The following is a 17,671-nucleotide window of genomic DNA, read 5'->3' as shown; positions in this document are numbered from 1 at the left end:
TAAATTGAATGCCAGAAGAAGTTAGTTATAGAAACAGGAAGTTGTGATAAAATTACAGTTTTAGAGAGACAGGTTGGGATAGATGCAAGAATAAGATAATACGTACCAGAGTAGCAAGAAGGATTTCAGATTTTGAGCTTTGGAATGTGCAGCAGTTCTTAGTGATAACTTTACTCTGTTAGTCTACAGTACACCGAAATTTATTTGTATTTAGGAACTTTCAGGCTAAGATGTCAGTAAGGTCATATACTTGAGTCTGTCATTAAGGGGTGTAAACTGTAGTGATTAGCATTCTCATGTCATGATCAAGTATAAAAGTTTTTATTGACCTTCATCCTGGCGTTATGATGGTTTCCACCATGATTCTTAAAACTTCCTTCACTTTTTCATTCACGCTACCTAGCTCTTGGTCCCCACCATCTTTTTCTCAGACCACTGCCCTGAAATCAGTTCTTCACATGGCTACCAGAGGGTATTCTCTAAAATGTAAATTGAACTCTCTTTTTCAGCTTAAAACCCTTTAGTGATTCTTCATTCTTTATAAATAAAGTTTGCATCATCTGAATGCTACTTACCTCTTGTCTCTGAACTATCCCCTTTCATTCTACATCCTGGCCACATCAAGGAGCTTTTTGTCTCCCACTAACAACCACTCAATGCCACAAATACGTACACTCACTTTGCTGTTAGAGTGTTTCTGTTGCTTTACACATACTGCAATGGATCCAAGTATCTTATCACCACCCTTTCGGTTGTCTATTTCTTTCTTATTCTTTAAGGTCTTATTGTGTATTTTTTCAAGGAAGCCTTCCTTGAGCTCTGTGTCCGTAATCCTTACGGAATTATGTGTCCTTTCTTTGTACTTCCATGATACTCCATTGATATATCTCTGTTACTGTACTTACCAGATGTTTTCATTGCCGATGTGATTCTCCTTGAAGATTTTGAATTCCTTGATGTCAGCAACTGCCTTGTATACCTTTGTAAACATAAGACTAGGATTATAATTGGTCCTGAGTAAATATTTGATTGGTGCATGGATGATGAATACATAACAGTTTAGGCAAGCAGAGGTGACTAGCGTATGCCGGAGAGAAGGATCATCCAGGTGCAGAAATGCAGAAGAGTAAAAAGTACTTAGTTTAGGAATTCAAAATAAACTGAAGCACAGGGTGTGAGATTGGGAGTTTCAAGAAATAGGGCCCATAGTGGAAGGTTTTCTTACACCTTTTTAGGGAATTTAGTTTTCATCCTGAAGGTAGTGGAGAGCCACTAAAGAATCTTAAGCTGAGGACTGACAGGCAGATTTATAGTAATCAGTCCAAGATGCCTACGTTTTTGACATTTTTAACATCCCTGAAATTACAGTGCATATTACAATTGATGGTGTCTTATAGTTCTAATAGGAAATACTTCTTTCTAATGGTACTTAAAATGATGGGGCATATTACAGTTCGTGGCATTAAATTTAAAGATACATAGCATGTGTTAGTCATTCTGGCACAGTGTAGCAATGCCATAGTGTAGGGTAAAACTGCAAGAAGAGAGACTCAAGATAAACTCAGCATAATCCAGAAGAGAAATTTGGTGGTGAAGTTGCATCCATTTAGTTGTTTTGGTATTAAGTACTTTCTGTGTGCTAGGCAGAGTGCTCAAGTTATTTCAACCCTAATTCAAGAGTCATTAAAGTCATATGCCAGGAGAAGAAAAGACAAAAAAACAAAAATACTTTGACTCTTATCTCACACCATAAACAAAAATTAAATCAAAATGGATCATAGACCTCAATGTAAGGGCTAAAACTTATATAAGAAAGATCTTAGTGACCTTGAGTTTGACAAAAATTTCATAAGTAGCACACAAACAAGCACAGACTATAAGAGAAAAATCAATTAATTGAATTTCATCAAAATGTAAGAATCTTGTTCTTTCAAAAACTTTTGAAAATAAAAGGGCAAGCTACAGAATAAGAGAAAATATTTGCCAGACATGTATTTGTCAGAGGACTTTTATGTAGAATATTTGAAGAACTTGTATGCCTCAGTTATTAAGAAGAAAGCCCGTTCTTAAAGTGGGCAAAATGTTTGAGCAATTGAAGTTGATATGCCATTTGAGGCATTGGTAAAAGAATGGTAAAAATGCCTGTAATTGGTGGCCGGGCACAGTGGCTCATGCCTGTAATCCCAGCACTTTGGGAGTCTGAGGCAGGTGGATTGCTTGAACCTAAGTTAGAGACCAGCCTGGGCAATGTGGCAAAACCCTGTCTCTACAAAAAAAATACAAAAATTAGCCAGACGTGGTGGTGTGCACCTGTAGTCACAGCTGCTCATGAGGCTGAGGTAGACAGATGGATTGCGCCCTTGGAGGCTGTGGCAGCACTGAGCCATGATTGTGCCATGACACTTCAGCCTGGGCAACAGAGTGAGACCCTGTCTCAAAAAAAAAAAAAAAAAAAGACTAGGAAAGAAGAATAAACTAAATCCAAGGCTTAGCAGAGGGAAGGAAATAAAGATTAGAGCAAAATAAATGAAGTAGGGAATAGAAAAACAATAGAATCAATGAAACCAAAACTCAATGAGGTAACACTTAATACCCTTTTGAGTTTTTTTAACCTGAAAATAACAAGTGTTGGCAAGAATGTGGTGACATTGGAACCCTTGTACATTGCTGGTGGAATTGTAAAATGGTGCAGCCACTGTATTTGGCAGTTCCTCAAGAGTTGCACATACAACAACAATGTGGCTCAGCAGTTCCGCTCCTAGGTATATACTCAAAATAATTGAAAACAGGTGTTCATATGAAAATTTTTACACAAATGTTTATGGCAGCACTATTCCCATTAGCCAAAAGGGGAAGGTGGAAACAATCCAGGTGATCATCAACAGATGAAAAACAAAATGTATCTATACAATGGAATATTTTTCAGTCATAAAAAAGAATGAAATATATGTGCTACAACATGGTGAACCTTGAAAACATTGTACTATATAAAAGAAGCCAAACAAGGTATGGCTTCTTTGGAGGGTGGGGTGTAGGGGGGAAGTGACCACTTAATGGAGTGAGACCTAGTCTTGCTCTTTGGCCCAGGCTGGAGTGCAGTGTGGCGCGATCTCCGCTCACTGCAAGCGCCGCCTCCTGGGTTCGCGCCATTCTGCTGCCTCAGCCTCCCGAGTAACTGGGACTACAGGTGCCTGCCACCATGCCTGGCTAATTTTTTGTATTTTTAGTAGAGATGGGGTTTCACTGTGTTAATCAGGATGGTCTCAATCTCCTGACTTCGTGATCCACCCGCCTGGGCCTCCCAAAGTGCTGGGATTATAGGCTGAGCCACCGTGCCTGGCCAGTGGATACGTGGTTTCTATTTGGGGTGATGAAAATATTCTGGAACTTGGTAGTGGTGATGGTTGCACAACATTGTGAATATACTAATTGTCACTGAATTGTACATTTGTAAATGGTTAAAATGATAAATTTTAGGACTATTTTATCACAGTTTTTAAAAAGCTACTGATAAAACAATAAGTAACTTGTTTGACATATTAGAACTAAATCTAATGACCAGTGATATTTGCATAATTTGGGGGTTAATATAACTTATATGTAAAATATTTCTTAAGAGGTTTCAAAAATAAATGCAGCAGGTCTTCTTCTTCCTGTCTTCTAATTCATTCAATCTAATGTAGGACTTAGGAATCTATATTAAGGAAGCATGTTAGGTGATTATGATACAAATGACCTCCAACATCTTATTCTTGACAAAAATGCAGTGTTATACCACCATGTGTAGAACTTCTTAAGGTACCAGATATTACTTGTGTGCACATGAGAAAACTGAGTCCAAAAATTAAAAAATAAAAATGTTCTCTATTTCCAAATCTTTACTTGACTCTTAGTATAGACAGGACTGTTTTATCTTGTGATGTTGTGTGTTCTGACCATGCCAATATACCAATCACACATTTATTCCACTCCTTGTACTGTGTAAGTTAAAGGAGAGGTTAACTTTATATACTTATGCTTTATTTATATGGAGTAACAGTCTAGAATTTAATATTTATGGTTTCTAGAATTTAAAATTTATGATTTTAACAAACAAGCTGTTTTTGAAGATTGATGGCATGGGATTTATGGTTTACTTGAGGCACGCATTTGAATCATGTGTTATAAGGCTGCTGTGTGTGGTAAAGCAAACCATTTAGCTTAGAGAACTAGCCCAACTGTGTTTTAGTAAATTAGTATGGCTTTCCTATAGGTCTGTTTTGATGGGATTAAGTCTTGAGACAATATCATGTGCTGCATACCAGGGGGGCACTCTGCGCAAAAGTTATAAACAATAATGTACTTAATTTTTTTTTCCACCATCCCCTCCTTCCAAATGGACTTAATTTTAAAACTTAGATCTTTGAGGAATATATTCAAATTTGATATAATTTTTTTCCTTAATTATCTTTAGGCCAACCAAGCCCTCGAGCAGCTATTCCCATGTCCTGTATAACCAATGGAAGTGGTGCAAACAGAAAACCAAGTCATACCAGCACTGTCTCAATTGCAGGAAAAGAAACTCTTTCATCTGCTGCTAAAAGGTACCCGTTTGTGAAGGGGGGAAAACTAACATTGCAAAATTGTCTGAATGTGGTAGAGGCCTACCTTTAGAAAGAATATGAAATAGAGCTGTTTGAATTCAAATGAGCATGTCCTTTGAATTCTTAAACTGTGAAAGTAGAGACGTTTAGCCTGTGCTCACTCAGCTTGCACTCATCATACCTGTCAAGTTGTTTGAGGAAGCTTTCCTTTCTCACTAAGAAAGAAAGCAGTTTCATTTCCTGGTTTTGTTTTGTTTCTTTTTAACAAGTATTTGTTGGCCAGGCGCGGTGGCTCAAGCCTGTAATCCCAGCACTTTGGGAGGCCAAGACGGGCGGATCACGAGGTCAGGAGATCGAGACCATCCTGGCTAACACGGTGAAACCCCGTCTCTACTAAAAAATACAAAAAAAAAACTAGCCGGGCGAGTTGGCGGGTGCCTGTAGTCCCAGCCACTTGGGAGGCTGAGGCAAGAAAATGGCATAAACCCGGGAGGCGGAGCTTGCAGTGAGCTGAGATCTGGCCACTGCACTCCAGCCTGGGTGACAGAGTGAGACTCCATCTCAAAAAAAAAAAAAAAAAACAAAAAAAAAAACAAGTATTTGTTGATAAGCATCACTATATTTATAGAAATTGTATAAGTGAATTTTCCATAGCAAGTGATATATTTGATACAGCATTTTTAAAGGGAAAACAGAATATTTGATATGTCTGTGTCAGTGGGATGTCAAATGCTGTTATAACTTTTATTTTTTAACCATAACTATAAAATGAAGGCTTATTTCAAAAATATAGTACTATCTGAGGTGTGTGTGTGTGTTAGGGGGTGGTGGGCAGGAGGGCTGTGGAATTACAGCAGTGTAAGTTTCAGTGGATTACAGATTTGCATTCTTTATGTTCTTTTCATCAGTTAATTAATTTACTCCAATAAAAGTGCTCACAGGATTTTCCCTCTTTTGTAATTTCTAGCAAATTATTTGATGTAGAGTTTGGAGAGACCATAGGTGATAAGCTACAAAATCTTAAAACCAGTTTCTTCAAAGAATGAGTGAGGAAAATCTTAAGTAATAAGATCATGTGTTAACAGTGTACTGATGGAAAATGCTTACCTCAATAAACTAATGCCAGTGACCGAATTATTCATCGGTGAGGATTCATAGGTACTTAACCAAACAGTTAACTACAAGAATGTTGAAGAAATACCAAGATCTTCAGCCCTTTTAAAAATTCCTCCTAGAACTCAGTCTTTGACATTGTTATTACAGAATCTAGACTTTCCCCTACAAAGGATGCTAACATTTATTACCTGTACTCCACTTTGAGTAGAAAAGGAGAAACCGTAAGAAAATGTTAGTACAATTTTAAATAAATTTCCATCTTGTATCCAGTAATGGTTCAGATTCAGCCCATTTTCTTACGTAGCTATTGTACTGTTGGTGTGTAGTGATCAGTATTATGCACATTAGTGATTCAACAGTCTAAGGCCAGCTGAGTTTGTTAAGTTTATGATCCAGGATCCCTATATTTTGCTTTTAAATAACCCAGAAGGAAAATGGCTCTTTTAGGTTGTACTGGGCCCACATAAAACTAGCGGCCTCTGTATTCTTGTTGAAGAACAGCAAGAAAGAAGTAAAGTCTGTTTTTTGTTTTTGTTTTTGAGAGAGTTGGACATACTGGAACTCAGTTTTTTAAGTTAATCTGACATTCTTGAAGTATAATTGTATTTCTTAATTTTTATTTTTTTATTTTATATACATATATTTTTTGAGATGGAGTTTCACTCTTGTTGCCCAGGCTGGAGTGCAATGGCGCAATCTTGGCTCACCGCAACGTGAACCTCCCGTCTTCAAGCAATTCTCCTGCCTCAGCACCGGGAGTAGCTGGGATTACAGGCATGCACCACCACACCCAGCTAATTTTGTATTTTTAGTAGAGACAGGGTTTCTCCATGTTGGTCAGGCTGGTCTCAAACTCCCAACCTCAGGTGATCCGCCCGCCTTAACCTCCCAAAGTGCTGGGATTACAGGTGTGAGCCACTGCGCCCGGCCAAAATTGTATTTCTTAGGCACCCACTTTAAAAAATTGATCACAAAGTAGATAGTCAAGGGCCAGTCTGAAGTCAGAAGTTATCAGAAGTGTATCAGGTTAAGAAATGTCACGACATTAAAATATACTCAACATTTTAACCTATTATGTGATAAATTGTATATATTATGTACATTTATTTAAAATGTTCTTGAACAAATTTTCTTTGATTATGTACCTTATAATCGAATTACAAAACGTCCTTTGATTAAGAAAGACATTCAGGGCTGGGCGCAGTGGCTCATGCCTGTAATCCCAGCACTTTGGGAGGCCGCGGCAGGCAAATCAGCTGAGGTCAGGAGTTTGAGAACAGTCTGGCCAACATGGTGTAACCCCATCTCTACTAAAAATGTAAAAATTAGCTGGGTGTGGTGGCGGGTGCCTGTAATCTCAGCTGCTGGGGAAGCTGAGGTGGAAGAATTGCTTGAACCTTGGAAGTTGCAGTGAGCCAAGATCATAGCACTGCACTCCAGCCTGGATGACAGAGCAAGACTTCGTCTCAAAAAAAAAAAAAAAAAAGGAAAGTAAAGAAATAGGCATTTAGTAGTTTCCTACCTTTTCATCACTGAAATTCAAGTCTTGATTCCATCAGCTTTATAATATTGTCTAGAGTGTTTTCAGTATAAGTACACTTATCCAGTCTGGTTAGGAATAGCAGGTGGTTTATTAACCAAGAGTCAAAGTACAGAATCCAAAGAATTTATACATAAATATCTGAAATATTTTAACATAAGATATATTCACCTGTATTCATTCATCAGTTTTTAAATGAAAGACCAAACCTACCCTCTAAATATGTATGTCTGATCAAATTCCTTGTTGACTGTCTTTCATAAAATATACCCATAAATAACTTTCTAAAATTTTTAGTTTCAGTTCTCAGAAATGAAATGAGTAAGAAATTTAAAACTCTGGCAGAAGAGTATGTTAGAACCCATCTCTCTTTCTATGATTTTTTTTTTTTTTTTAAGACGGAGTCTCGCTCTGTCACCCAGGCTGGAGTGCAGTGGCGTGATCTCGGCTCACTGCAAGCTCTGCCTCCTGGGTTCACGCCATTCTCCTGCCTCAGCCTCCCAAGTAGTTGGGACTACAGGTGCCCACCACCACACTGGGCTAATTTTTTGTATTTTTTAGTAGAGACGGGGTTTCACTTTGTTAGCCAGGATGGTCTCGATCTCCTGACCTCATGATCGGCCCGCCTCGGCCTCCCAAAGTGCTGGGATTGCACGCATGAGCCACCGTGCCCGGCCAATTTTTTTTTTTTTTTTTTAAGAGACAGGGTCTCACTATGTTGCCCAGGCTCGTCTTGAACTCCTGGGCTCAAGTGATCCTCCTGTCTTGGCCTTCCAAAGTACTGGGATTACAGGTGTGAGCCACCACACCCAGGCTCTGTGATTTGTTTGTTTTTTGAGACAGTCTCACTCTGTCATCCAAGCTGGAGGGTAATGGTGCAATCTCCTCTCACTGCAACCTCCACCTCCCTGGCTCAAGCGATTCTTCTGCCTCAGCCTGCCGAGTAGCTGGGATTATAGGCACACACCACTGCACCAAGCTAATTTTTGTATTTTCAGTAGAGACGGAGTTTCACCATGTTGCCTGGGCTGGTCTTGAACTCCTGACCCCAGGTGATCCACTCGCCTCCCAAAGTGCTGGAATTGCAGGCGTGAGTCACTGCGCCCAACTGCTTCTGTGATTTTTTAAATTGTGTCACTCACACTAAATTTAACAGCAATTTTTTTTAGTAACTCATTTTTTTGTAGTCTTTCCAGAGCATTAAACTTAGTTTTCATAGAAATTGCTATTCTCTTTGTATTTAATTAACTTACATAATTAAAATAACCAACATAAACAGATTTGGGGAAAAACTTAAACTCTTGGTAAGTGTAAAACTCAATTGACGGGAGTAGAAGTATACAGAAAAAAAACAGGAATTGGAGAATAACGTTTTAAACATGAATATTTAGTGTTCCTTTGGCATCAGTCATTATGCTTTACACAGATAATCCTCTGATTTGGGTAACTTGAGGTCAGTTAAGAGATCTTCATTTGTCCCCCAAAATCTGCCAAGATGGCAAAATGTATTAGAGACCATTTCTGTCTAAAGGGGCAATCTTCATGGGATGTATCACCTTAGAATTTTTGTAAATTCTTCACTGAAGATGTTAATAGCTTCTGGAATTTTCAAAGAAATATTGTCCTTCTTGAATGAAAACAGTGCAAATTGTATTAGCTGTATGACCTAAGGTTTTGAATTATATAATAATCACTTTTCTATCACTTGATATTTTTTATTTGTTTAAATGTGTATTGTTCCATGTTATACTTTATTTTACAGTGGTACAGAAAAAAAGAAAGAAAAACCACAAGGACAGAGAGAAAAAAAAGAGGAATCTCATTCTAATGATCAAAGTCCACAAATTCGAGCATCACCTTCTCCCCAGCCCTCTTCACAACCTCTCCAAATACACAGACAAACTCCAGAAAGCAAGAATGCTACTCCCACCAAAAGGTTTTAACTGTCCCCAAGTACAGAGCTAGGGAATGGTTGTAATGATACCTAAATTCTGTGACTTGGGAAAAAGTTAGCTATCCAAGGATTCTGAGAGAAAAGGCTGGTGGCTTTATTTTTCCCTTCTTCATTGCTTATAATTTATGTTTTATAGCACATTGGGGAATAAAGAATTAAGGTCACAACTTCTCAGTTAAAACTGGAAAAAAAAAACTGAGTTATGAACAATATGATGAAAGGAAGGCAGGAATAACCTAGTCTAAAACCAAACAATATTTTCCCAACTAAATTTTTGAATACTTTTTAGACTTGTATGTAACTATGCTATAAATTTATAGCCATGGATAGAAAATGGCCATATGTAATTGTCCTCACTGTATTTTGGCATCATTACAACCTTCAACCTGCAAGGGCCCATCTCAGGTGGCTCTTCATGGTGGCTGCATCTCAGTTTCAGTTTTGGGTCTTGGGAGGATAAGTTCTTGCTTGAGTAGAGAAATGAATCCATTTCACCTGGTCTTTTCTATGCTAAAGGCTTGCTTGAGGGCTTCTCTCTGTGTCCGTAATAATATTTTAAAGTTATGAGAAGGGGAAGAGGGAGAAACATTCTAACAGTGTGTGTGAGCCTAAATTGAGAATCTAAACCTGCATGCTGGGAGTTCAGTGCTACAGCTGCCTCCTAATCAAATATTGAGACCAATCTAATTAAATTTGCCTGTTTAGAAATGCTTATTCAAGCCTTGTGATTAGGAATAGACATATTTTATCATCGTACTTCTGCTTGGAAATCTTAGGAAACTATTAAACCATTTCCAGAACTGGCTAGAATTTTAATAAAATAAATGACAACCATTCCTAAAAGATTTATATTTTTATTTGATCAATTTAATATTTTGCCTCAGATCGCTAATGGAAATTGGGAAAATCAAAATACCCTTCGCTTGATTGATGCATGTTTACCACTTACAAAATGCTTTGTCTGTGTGTCTCATGCAGATTCTTACCCAATCTAAATGGTTTGTAATTTTTCTGCCTGGTCTCTTGTGGAGTTTTTCTTGGATATAGCTTATTAATGCTACATAACTTTGGATTGTGTGTGGTTTAAGGTGGCTTTTTATAATCGGTCTCTTTAAGGTTCTGATTTCATTTGGTATCTTCTTTGTCCCAGCATCTTTTTTTTCAGCTTCTTGAGGTCTCCTGGAAATGTGCTTGCCCTCCTAAATTGCTCTTTGGATATACTGTTGCAAGAAATATTGGAGACTGGATGAGTTTGAGGATAGTTAGCAAGGCAATGAAAAATCATTTGTAAAGAAACAAATTTCACTTATAAGTATAGGGAATCAGGATTGCCAATAACCACATTCATATGTAAAGTCTTGTTTATTTCTGATCATTGGTAAAATTGTCCCTAAAGATATAAACAAGAGTTTATTCCTTGTTATATTTAGAAATTATCATCTGTACCATATGTAATGTAGTTTCTTGAGGACATAATTGCATAAAAAATGAAAATGGCAGCCTCATAAAATTCAATGGCTATGAAAAAATACAGGTTTTCTGTAACTACAGATTATGAGAAACCTACTCGGCGATGTAAGGAAATAATTTTTTTCTGTTAACAGAAGTGTTTTTTTAAAAAAAATCAGGTAATATTTGTTCTAGTGAATCTTCTGAGTGATACAGAAAATTATAATACAGGTTTGGGAGTTGCCTTGTTAAACTCCTTTGCTCATCCAGGCAGTCTTTCAACTAATCCTTCTCTTTTCTGGATTACCTTTAAGGAAATGTTAATTGCTGCTTTTGTGTTCTGTTTAAATTGTCAGTTACGTGTCTTTTACACTCAGAATTTTTCTCTAAGAAATTAATATTCCTTCTAGCATAAAACGACCATCACCAGCTGAAAAGTCACACAATTCATGGGAAAATTCAGATGATAGCCGTAATAAATTGTCGAAAATACCTTCAACACCCAAATTAATACCAAAAGTTACCAAAAATACAGACAAGTAAGTATTGCACTTTCTTCATTATATCTAAAAAGTAATAATTATTTGGCTATTATGTTTGCATGTACAGTTATGTATGTCTGGTTTAAATCTTTTTTTTTTTTTTTTTTTTTTTGAGACAGAGTCTTACTCTGTCACCAGGCTGGAGTGCAGTGGCACCATCTTAGCTCACTGCAACTTCTGCTTCCCAGTTTCAAGCAATTCTCCTACCTTGGCCTACCGAGTAGCTGGGACTACAGGCACGTACCACCATGCCCAGCTAATTTTTGTATTTTTTAGTAGAGACAGGGTTTCACTGTGTTGGCCAGGATGGTCTTGATCTCTTGACCTCATGATCTGCCTGCCTCCGCCACCCGAAGTGCTGAGATTATGGCGTGAGCCACCGCGCCCGGCCTTGGTTTGAATCTTTTTAAAAACTCTGTATTATAGTTTTTACTTCTCTTACGGAGTCTCACTCTGTCGCCAGGCTGGAGTGCAGTGGCACAATCTTGGCTCACTGCAACTTCCACCTCCCAGGTGCAAGCGATTCTCTTGCCTTAGCCTCCTGAGTAGTTGGGACTATAGGCGCGCACTACCACACCCCGCTAATTTTTGTATTTTCAGTAGAGGCGGGGTTTCACCATGTTAACCAGGATGGTCTCGATCTCTCAACCTCGTGATCTGCCTGCCTCGGCCTCCCAAAGTGCTGGGATTACAGGCGTGAGCCACCGCACCCAGCCCGGTGTATGTTTTCTTGAAAGTCTTCTACAAAAAGTTGTATCTACCTTTTAATGCTCCCAACTCAAATAATATGTCTTAATATGTCTTTTTTTTTTTTTTTTTTGAGACAGTGTCTCACTCAGTCGCTCAGGCTGGAGTGCCATGGCACTATCACTGTTATGTCTTACTGCAGCTTTCACCTTCCTGGGTTCAGGTGATTCTCCTACCTCAGCTTCCTGGGTAGTTGGGACTACAGGCACGTGCCACCATGCCCAGCTAATATTTCTGTATTTTTTGTAAAGACGGGGTTTTGCCATGTTGCCCAGGCTGGTCTTGAACTCCTGGACTCAAACAGTTCACCTGCTTCAGCCTCCCAAAGTGCTAGGATTACAGGCGTGAGCCACTGTGCCCAGCCAAATAATAAATCTTAAGAATTATCTAACATTTGAGTATTTTTCGTAAGTTATTTTTATGCTTTCACGGTTTAGATGCTGTTGTGGGATACTCATTGTTTTATAAAATAGTGTATATTAGTAGCTCATCAGTGAGAAACTTTAAAAAATGCTGATTTCTTACTTTTGCTTCTAGAGATTTGTCTAGGTTATAACCTAAGCATTGACACTTTTACAGTTTCTTGAGGTGATTCTAATGGTCAGCCATATAAAATTATAAAATAAATGTGTTTCTTAAATTTCTTTTCTAGGCATAAAGATGTCATCATCAACCAAGGTAAATTAAAAATCCTTATTTTTGTTTTGCCTTTCTTAGTTTAATTTTTGCTAATTGAAAAGAATATTTACTTATTTTCATCCAGTGCACTTTATTAGTTCATAGTTATCGAAGTGCGTTACTATAGTCATTTAGGAAAATACCCAGTTTTTATTGTAAGATAATGTCATTTTTGTCTCAACCAGCAAAAATGTCAACTCGCGAAAAAAACAGCCAAGGTAAGAATAAACTACGCAGTTGGTTGCCTTCTAAGTGAATTTTTTTCCTGGATCTCTTATTTGGCTTTTCATTATTTATGCTGCCTGACTTTCCTCCTAACAAAGGAAATATGGTGATTTGAACTAGGTGAATCCAGCTACATTTTACTTTTTTTTTTTTTGACACCGAGTCTTGTTCTGTTGCCTATGCTGGAGTAAAGTGGCACAATCACATCTTACTGCAACCTCCACCTCCTGAGGTCAAGCGATTCTTGTGCCTCCCGAGTAGCTGGGGACTATAGGCACCACCACACCCAGCTAATTTTTGGTGTTTTTTTGTTTCATATTTTTAATAGAGATGAGGTTTTACCATGTTGGCCAGGCTGAGCTCGAACTCCTGGCCTCAAGCAGTCCTCCCTCCTCAACCTCCCAAAATGCTGGGATTATAGACGTGAGCCACCACACTTGGCTCAGCTACATTTTTAAAAATCCATCTTATTTCTAAGAAGTCTGAAGATTCAAGGTGAACAGCAAAAGTACAGTATTACAGAAAGGGATAAAATACTAGAGGGAGTTTTCTCCCTTAAAAAAAAGTTTTACCTAGAAAAGCCATTTAAAAGATTGATAAATTTTAACTCAATTTCCTGTCTTGCCAACTCCATTGCAAATAATCACTCATTTCTTGATGCTAAGACTGAAAATATAACGAGTCTAGCGAATCCGTTTCCTCTTAAGTTTTTCTTTTGTATTGTTTGTAACTTCTGGCTACTTGCTGTTGTTGGCTTGTTCGGACCAAAAAAAGAAAGCAGACTTTTGGCAAATGCGTATTTAATTTAATTTCAGTGTAGGTAAGTTTTATAAATCAGTTTTACATTCTCTTTAGATTGCCTGCAAATTTAATTGAAGCATGCTGATCTTAATGAAAGCATGTCCTTTCTGTGCATGGTTTTCACAGCTCACTTCTATCTCTCATAGTTAGCCTTATTTTCTGGTCTATTATAGTAACAAACTACAATGTGGTTAAAGGTTTTTTTTAGAGATTTAACTTGATTTCTGTGGATTTTTACTGTTTTGATTCCAAAAAGAAAAAATATTTCTAATAGTCTTTAGGTCATTTGTTTTTACATAGACATTCTAAATGAAGTTGAATTTTGCTGGCATTCTTCCTTAGTAGGTGTTACTTTTTCCCTTCTTTATAATACAACATAGATTAAGTAATGTTTGAGATACTTTAAAGGGAAAAATGAAATTTTATTTATGAAGATAATTCTTATTACATTGTATTTCGAAACTTTTAAGAGAAAGAGTCTTGCTCTGTTGCCCAGGCTGGAGTGCAGTCACTACCTTGGCTCACTGCAGCCTTTACCTCCTGGGCTCAAGCAATCCTCTCACTGAAGCCTCCTGAGTAACTGGGACTACAGGCGCGCACCACATACCTGGCTGATTTTTGTATTTATTGTAGAGATGGGGTCTCACTTTGTTGCCTAGGTTGGTCTCAAACTCCTGGGCTCAAGCAGTCCTCCTGCCTCAGCCTCCCAAAGTGTTGGGATTACAGGCATGAGCCACCACCTCTGGTCTGAAAACTTTTTTTTTTTTTAAGTAGAGGCAGTAGTATGTGATAGGAAGAGCAGCGAATGGGGAATCGCTGTGTTTAGTGTTTGGTCCTGGCTGTTATGCATAATAGCCTTATGACTTAGGCTAAATGACGATATCTCTGAGTGGTTTTCTACTCTGAGTATACTAACTATAAAGCTTATTTCACATGGTTACTGAAGGATGAGATAATACATATGAAATATAAATTGAAATAGAGTGGCATCTACTGAAATAGGGAACATTTGAGGAGAAGGAGATGTGTGGAAAAGGAGTTTGGCTTTGGACAATTGCATTTGAGTTGTCTGTAAAACTTAACCTATATGTAGAGATGTATAGCAAACAATGTCTTGTAGATGTTTAAACACATGGATTTTGGAGTCCAGAGAGTGGTTTTACCATTGACTTAGCTATAGTGACCTTGAGCAGGTTACTTCTACCTCTGTAAGTCTTTGTTTTCTCATCGTAATTGAGATAATAGGCCGGGCGCGGTGGCTCACGCCTGTAATCCCAGCACTTTGGGAGGCCGAGACGGGCGGATCACAAGGTCAGGAGATCGAGACCATCATGGCTAACACAGTGAAACCCCGTCTCTACTAAAAGTACAAAAAACTAGCTGGGCAAGGTGGCGGGCGCCTGTAGTCCCAGCTACTCGGGAGGCTGAGGCAGGAGAATGGCGTAAACCCAGGAGGCGGAGCTTGTAGTGAGCCGAGTTCGCGCCACTGCACTCCAGCCTGGGTGACAGAGCAAAGACTCCGTCTCAAAAAAAAAAAATTGAGATAATAATAAGCCGTTAAAGGGTTACTGTAAAAATTATAGTAATAAATTGTACACAGTATCTGGCATATAATACCAAGTAAGTTTTAGTTATTAATATATGAATTTGGCAGTAAAACTTTGCACTCAGATTTGTATTGTAAGATGAAAAGATAATTATTAAATTGGTGAAATTAATTGACCGTAAGTTGTAAAGCTATTTTAAAAGTCTGGTATTCATTTTGCATGGCATATTCACAACACATTTTCTAGTATTTCAGCTATTAATGCTAATATTTGTCATTTTTGGACATTCTTCTTAAAATATGACATTAATTTAGCCCCTTGACTTGTTCCAAATCATCTGCTTTGATTTGAGAAGAAGCCTATTTACATATGGTACATTTAAGTGAGTGGTAACAGAGAATACTTTACCTGAAAGGCCTGTATACTTCAGACAGAGCAGAGTAGGAGAAAAGGTAGAAAGCTGCATATTCCAATCACCACTTAGGCAGAAGCCAGGAAACTGGTTGTTGAAAGCAATAGAAAGTAGAATGGGATGTACACAGGGCAGTCTCTGAGGTTAGATGTGAGAGGAAGAGCAGGTTATGCCACTAAAAAGAGGCTCTTACTGACCTATATGTTTATATCCTGAAACCTGAACTTTTTTTCATTACTCTCTTCCCTAGTTCTGCTGGGTTGTGCTCCAGATACAGCAGAGATAAAGTCCTAGCATATCAACTGAAAATTTGAATAAGCTTCCCTGTAGTACTGTCTATTGTTAGAGTGGCAGTTAGGTTCTAATACAGTAGTATTCACTGTGGTGAGTTACTGATTTTAAAACATTTTCCAAGCTAAGTTGGGGGACTTGAAGCACCATGTATAAAATTGCTTATTATGGAAAATAGATAACAATTTGACAAATCTTCTAATAAACAAAATGATACTGCCATTAAGGTCATCCTTGAAATAGTTATCAAGTACAGCTGGTCTTCCATATCTGTGGATTTCACATTCCTGGGTTCAACCGACCTGCATTTGAAATATTCAGGGAAAACAAAGTTGCATCTGTAGTGAACATGTATAAACTTTTTTTTGGTCATGATTCCCTAAACAATACAGTATAACAACTAGTAAGTAATCTAAAGGTGATTTAAAGTATACAGGAAGATGGTCGTAGGTTACATGGAAGTACTATACCTTTTATATCAAGGACTTGAGCATCCACAGATTTTGCTGTCTGCAGGAGATCCTAGAACCAATGTCCCATGGAAACCAAGGGACCAACTATGTTACATTTTAAATTTATTATTTATTTATTTAGAGACAGGGTATCACTCTGCCAACCAGGCTGGAGTTCAGTGGCATGATCATAACTCACTGCAGCCTTGAACTCTGGGCTTGAGTGACCCTCCTGCCTCAGCCTTCCAAGTAGCTGAGACTACAGGCACACACCACAACACCCAGCTAATTTTTGTTTTACTTTATAGAGGCGGGGTGTCACTATGTTTCCCAGGCTTGTCTTAAACTTTTGGCCTCAAGCAGTCCTCCTACCTCTGCCTCCCAAAGTGTTAGGATTATAGGTGTGAGTCACCACACCTGGCCTACATTTTTTGGATATGGAAAATAAGTGTCACATGTTCTCATTATTTCTGAAACAGAATCTGAATGTCCTCAAAATACTTTTTCAGACTTGAATAATCTTAAATCTATTTTTTCTCTTGTAGAACTTCAAACTAGGCCTGTTTATATTTAACACATGATTACCTGGTCATGTTGAGAAACTGAATGACTCAGGTCTCTATTGGGAAGAAATCTGCTTGTTTTGAGGAAAAAGGATGTCATCAATCACTAAATCCCATTCTTACTTCCTCTTATGGTGCTGTCTCCCTGCTCTGGGATTAGATTCATTGTTATTTACCATTTCAGTACAGTCATATCCTAACTGTACAGGTGTATCAAGGTGGAAGGACAGTTATAATATCTTAGAAAATTGAGAAGTAATTGAGTATTAGCTACCTGTCCAAAAATGGCTTCAGATACTTGAGAAGTCATTTTGAATTATATACTGTCTAAAATCCCTCAGTAATTTATTGTAGCCAAATGATTTATCAAATAATTTTAAAATAAATAATACAAACTCATTTATAAAATTGGGGAAAGGAAAAAACCTGAATAATCTTGTCATTCTAACAGATTACAGTTCTGATGTGTTTGTTTATTGTTCTTTATCATATATACATTTTATACATTCACTTATTTAACAGATATTTACTGAGTGCGTATTTTGTCAGACCTTATCCTAGGCAGTCAGAGTTACAGCAGTTACAGTGTTGAGCTCTGTGGAACTTATATTCATGCTCCATAGACAAAACAGGTAATAAATAATTCATATGTCAGGAAGGTGATACATATGGGGAAAGAATAAGGAGAGTAGAGAATTGCTATTTTATATAGAGTGGTTAGGGAAGACATTTCTGATATGGTAACCTGAAGGAAGTGAATGAAATATGAAA

The 17,671-nt window shown here is 37.8% G+C and overlaps 1 protein-coding gene across 12 annotated transcripts in view; it reads left to right on the top strand.

Moving 5' to 3' along the window:
• The window catches only part of EML4 (EMAP like 4), a 161,342-nt gene that overhangs the window by 85,054 nt on the left and 58,617 nt on the right, over nucleotides 1-17,671 (top strand). For 4 of the 12 annotated variants that reach the window (XR_012422448.1, XR_012422449.1, XR_012422445.1 and 1 more), the window contains exons 3-7: nucleotides 4,454-4,583; nucleotides 9,002-9,175; nucleotides 11,053-11,181; nucleotides 12,584-12,609; nucleotides 12,795-12,827. Coding sequence is in view for 4 of the 12 variants with exons in the window: in XM_005576016.4 (XP_005576073.3) it covers nucleotides 4,454-4,583; nucleotides 9,002-9,175; nucleotides 11,053-11,181; nucleotides 12,584-12,609; nucleotides 12,795-12,827 (492 nt within the window). In the remaining 8 variants the exon portion in view is untranslated. The remainder of the gene's footprint in view (nucleotides 1-4,453; nucleotides 4,584-9,001; nucleotides 9,176-11,052; nucleotides 11,182-12,583; nucleotides 12,610-12,794; nucleotides 12,828-17,671) is intronic. The other 8 variants (XR_012422450.1, XR_012422451.1, XR_012422446.1 and 5 more) reach the window with 3 other exon arrangements.

The sequence above is a fragment of the Macaca fascicularis genome, chromosome 13 (genome assembly GCF_037993035.2).
Source record: "Macaca fascicularis isolate 582-1 chromosome 13, T2T-MFA8v1.1".
Taxonomy (NCBI): domain Eukaryota; kingdom Metazoa; phylum Chordata; class Mammalia; order Primates; family Cercopithecidae; genus Macaca; species Macaca fascicularis.
The sequence above is the reverse complement of the archived record's forward strand: the minus strand, read 5'-3'. Positions and strand labels throughout refer to the sequence as shown.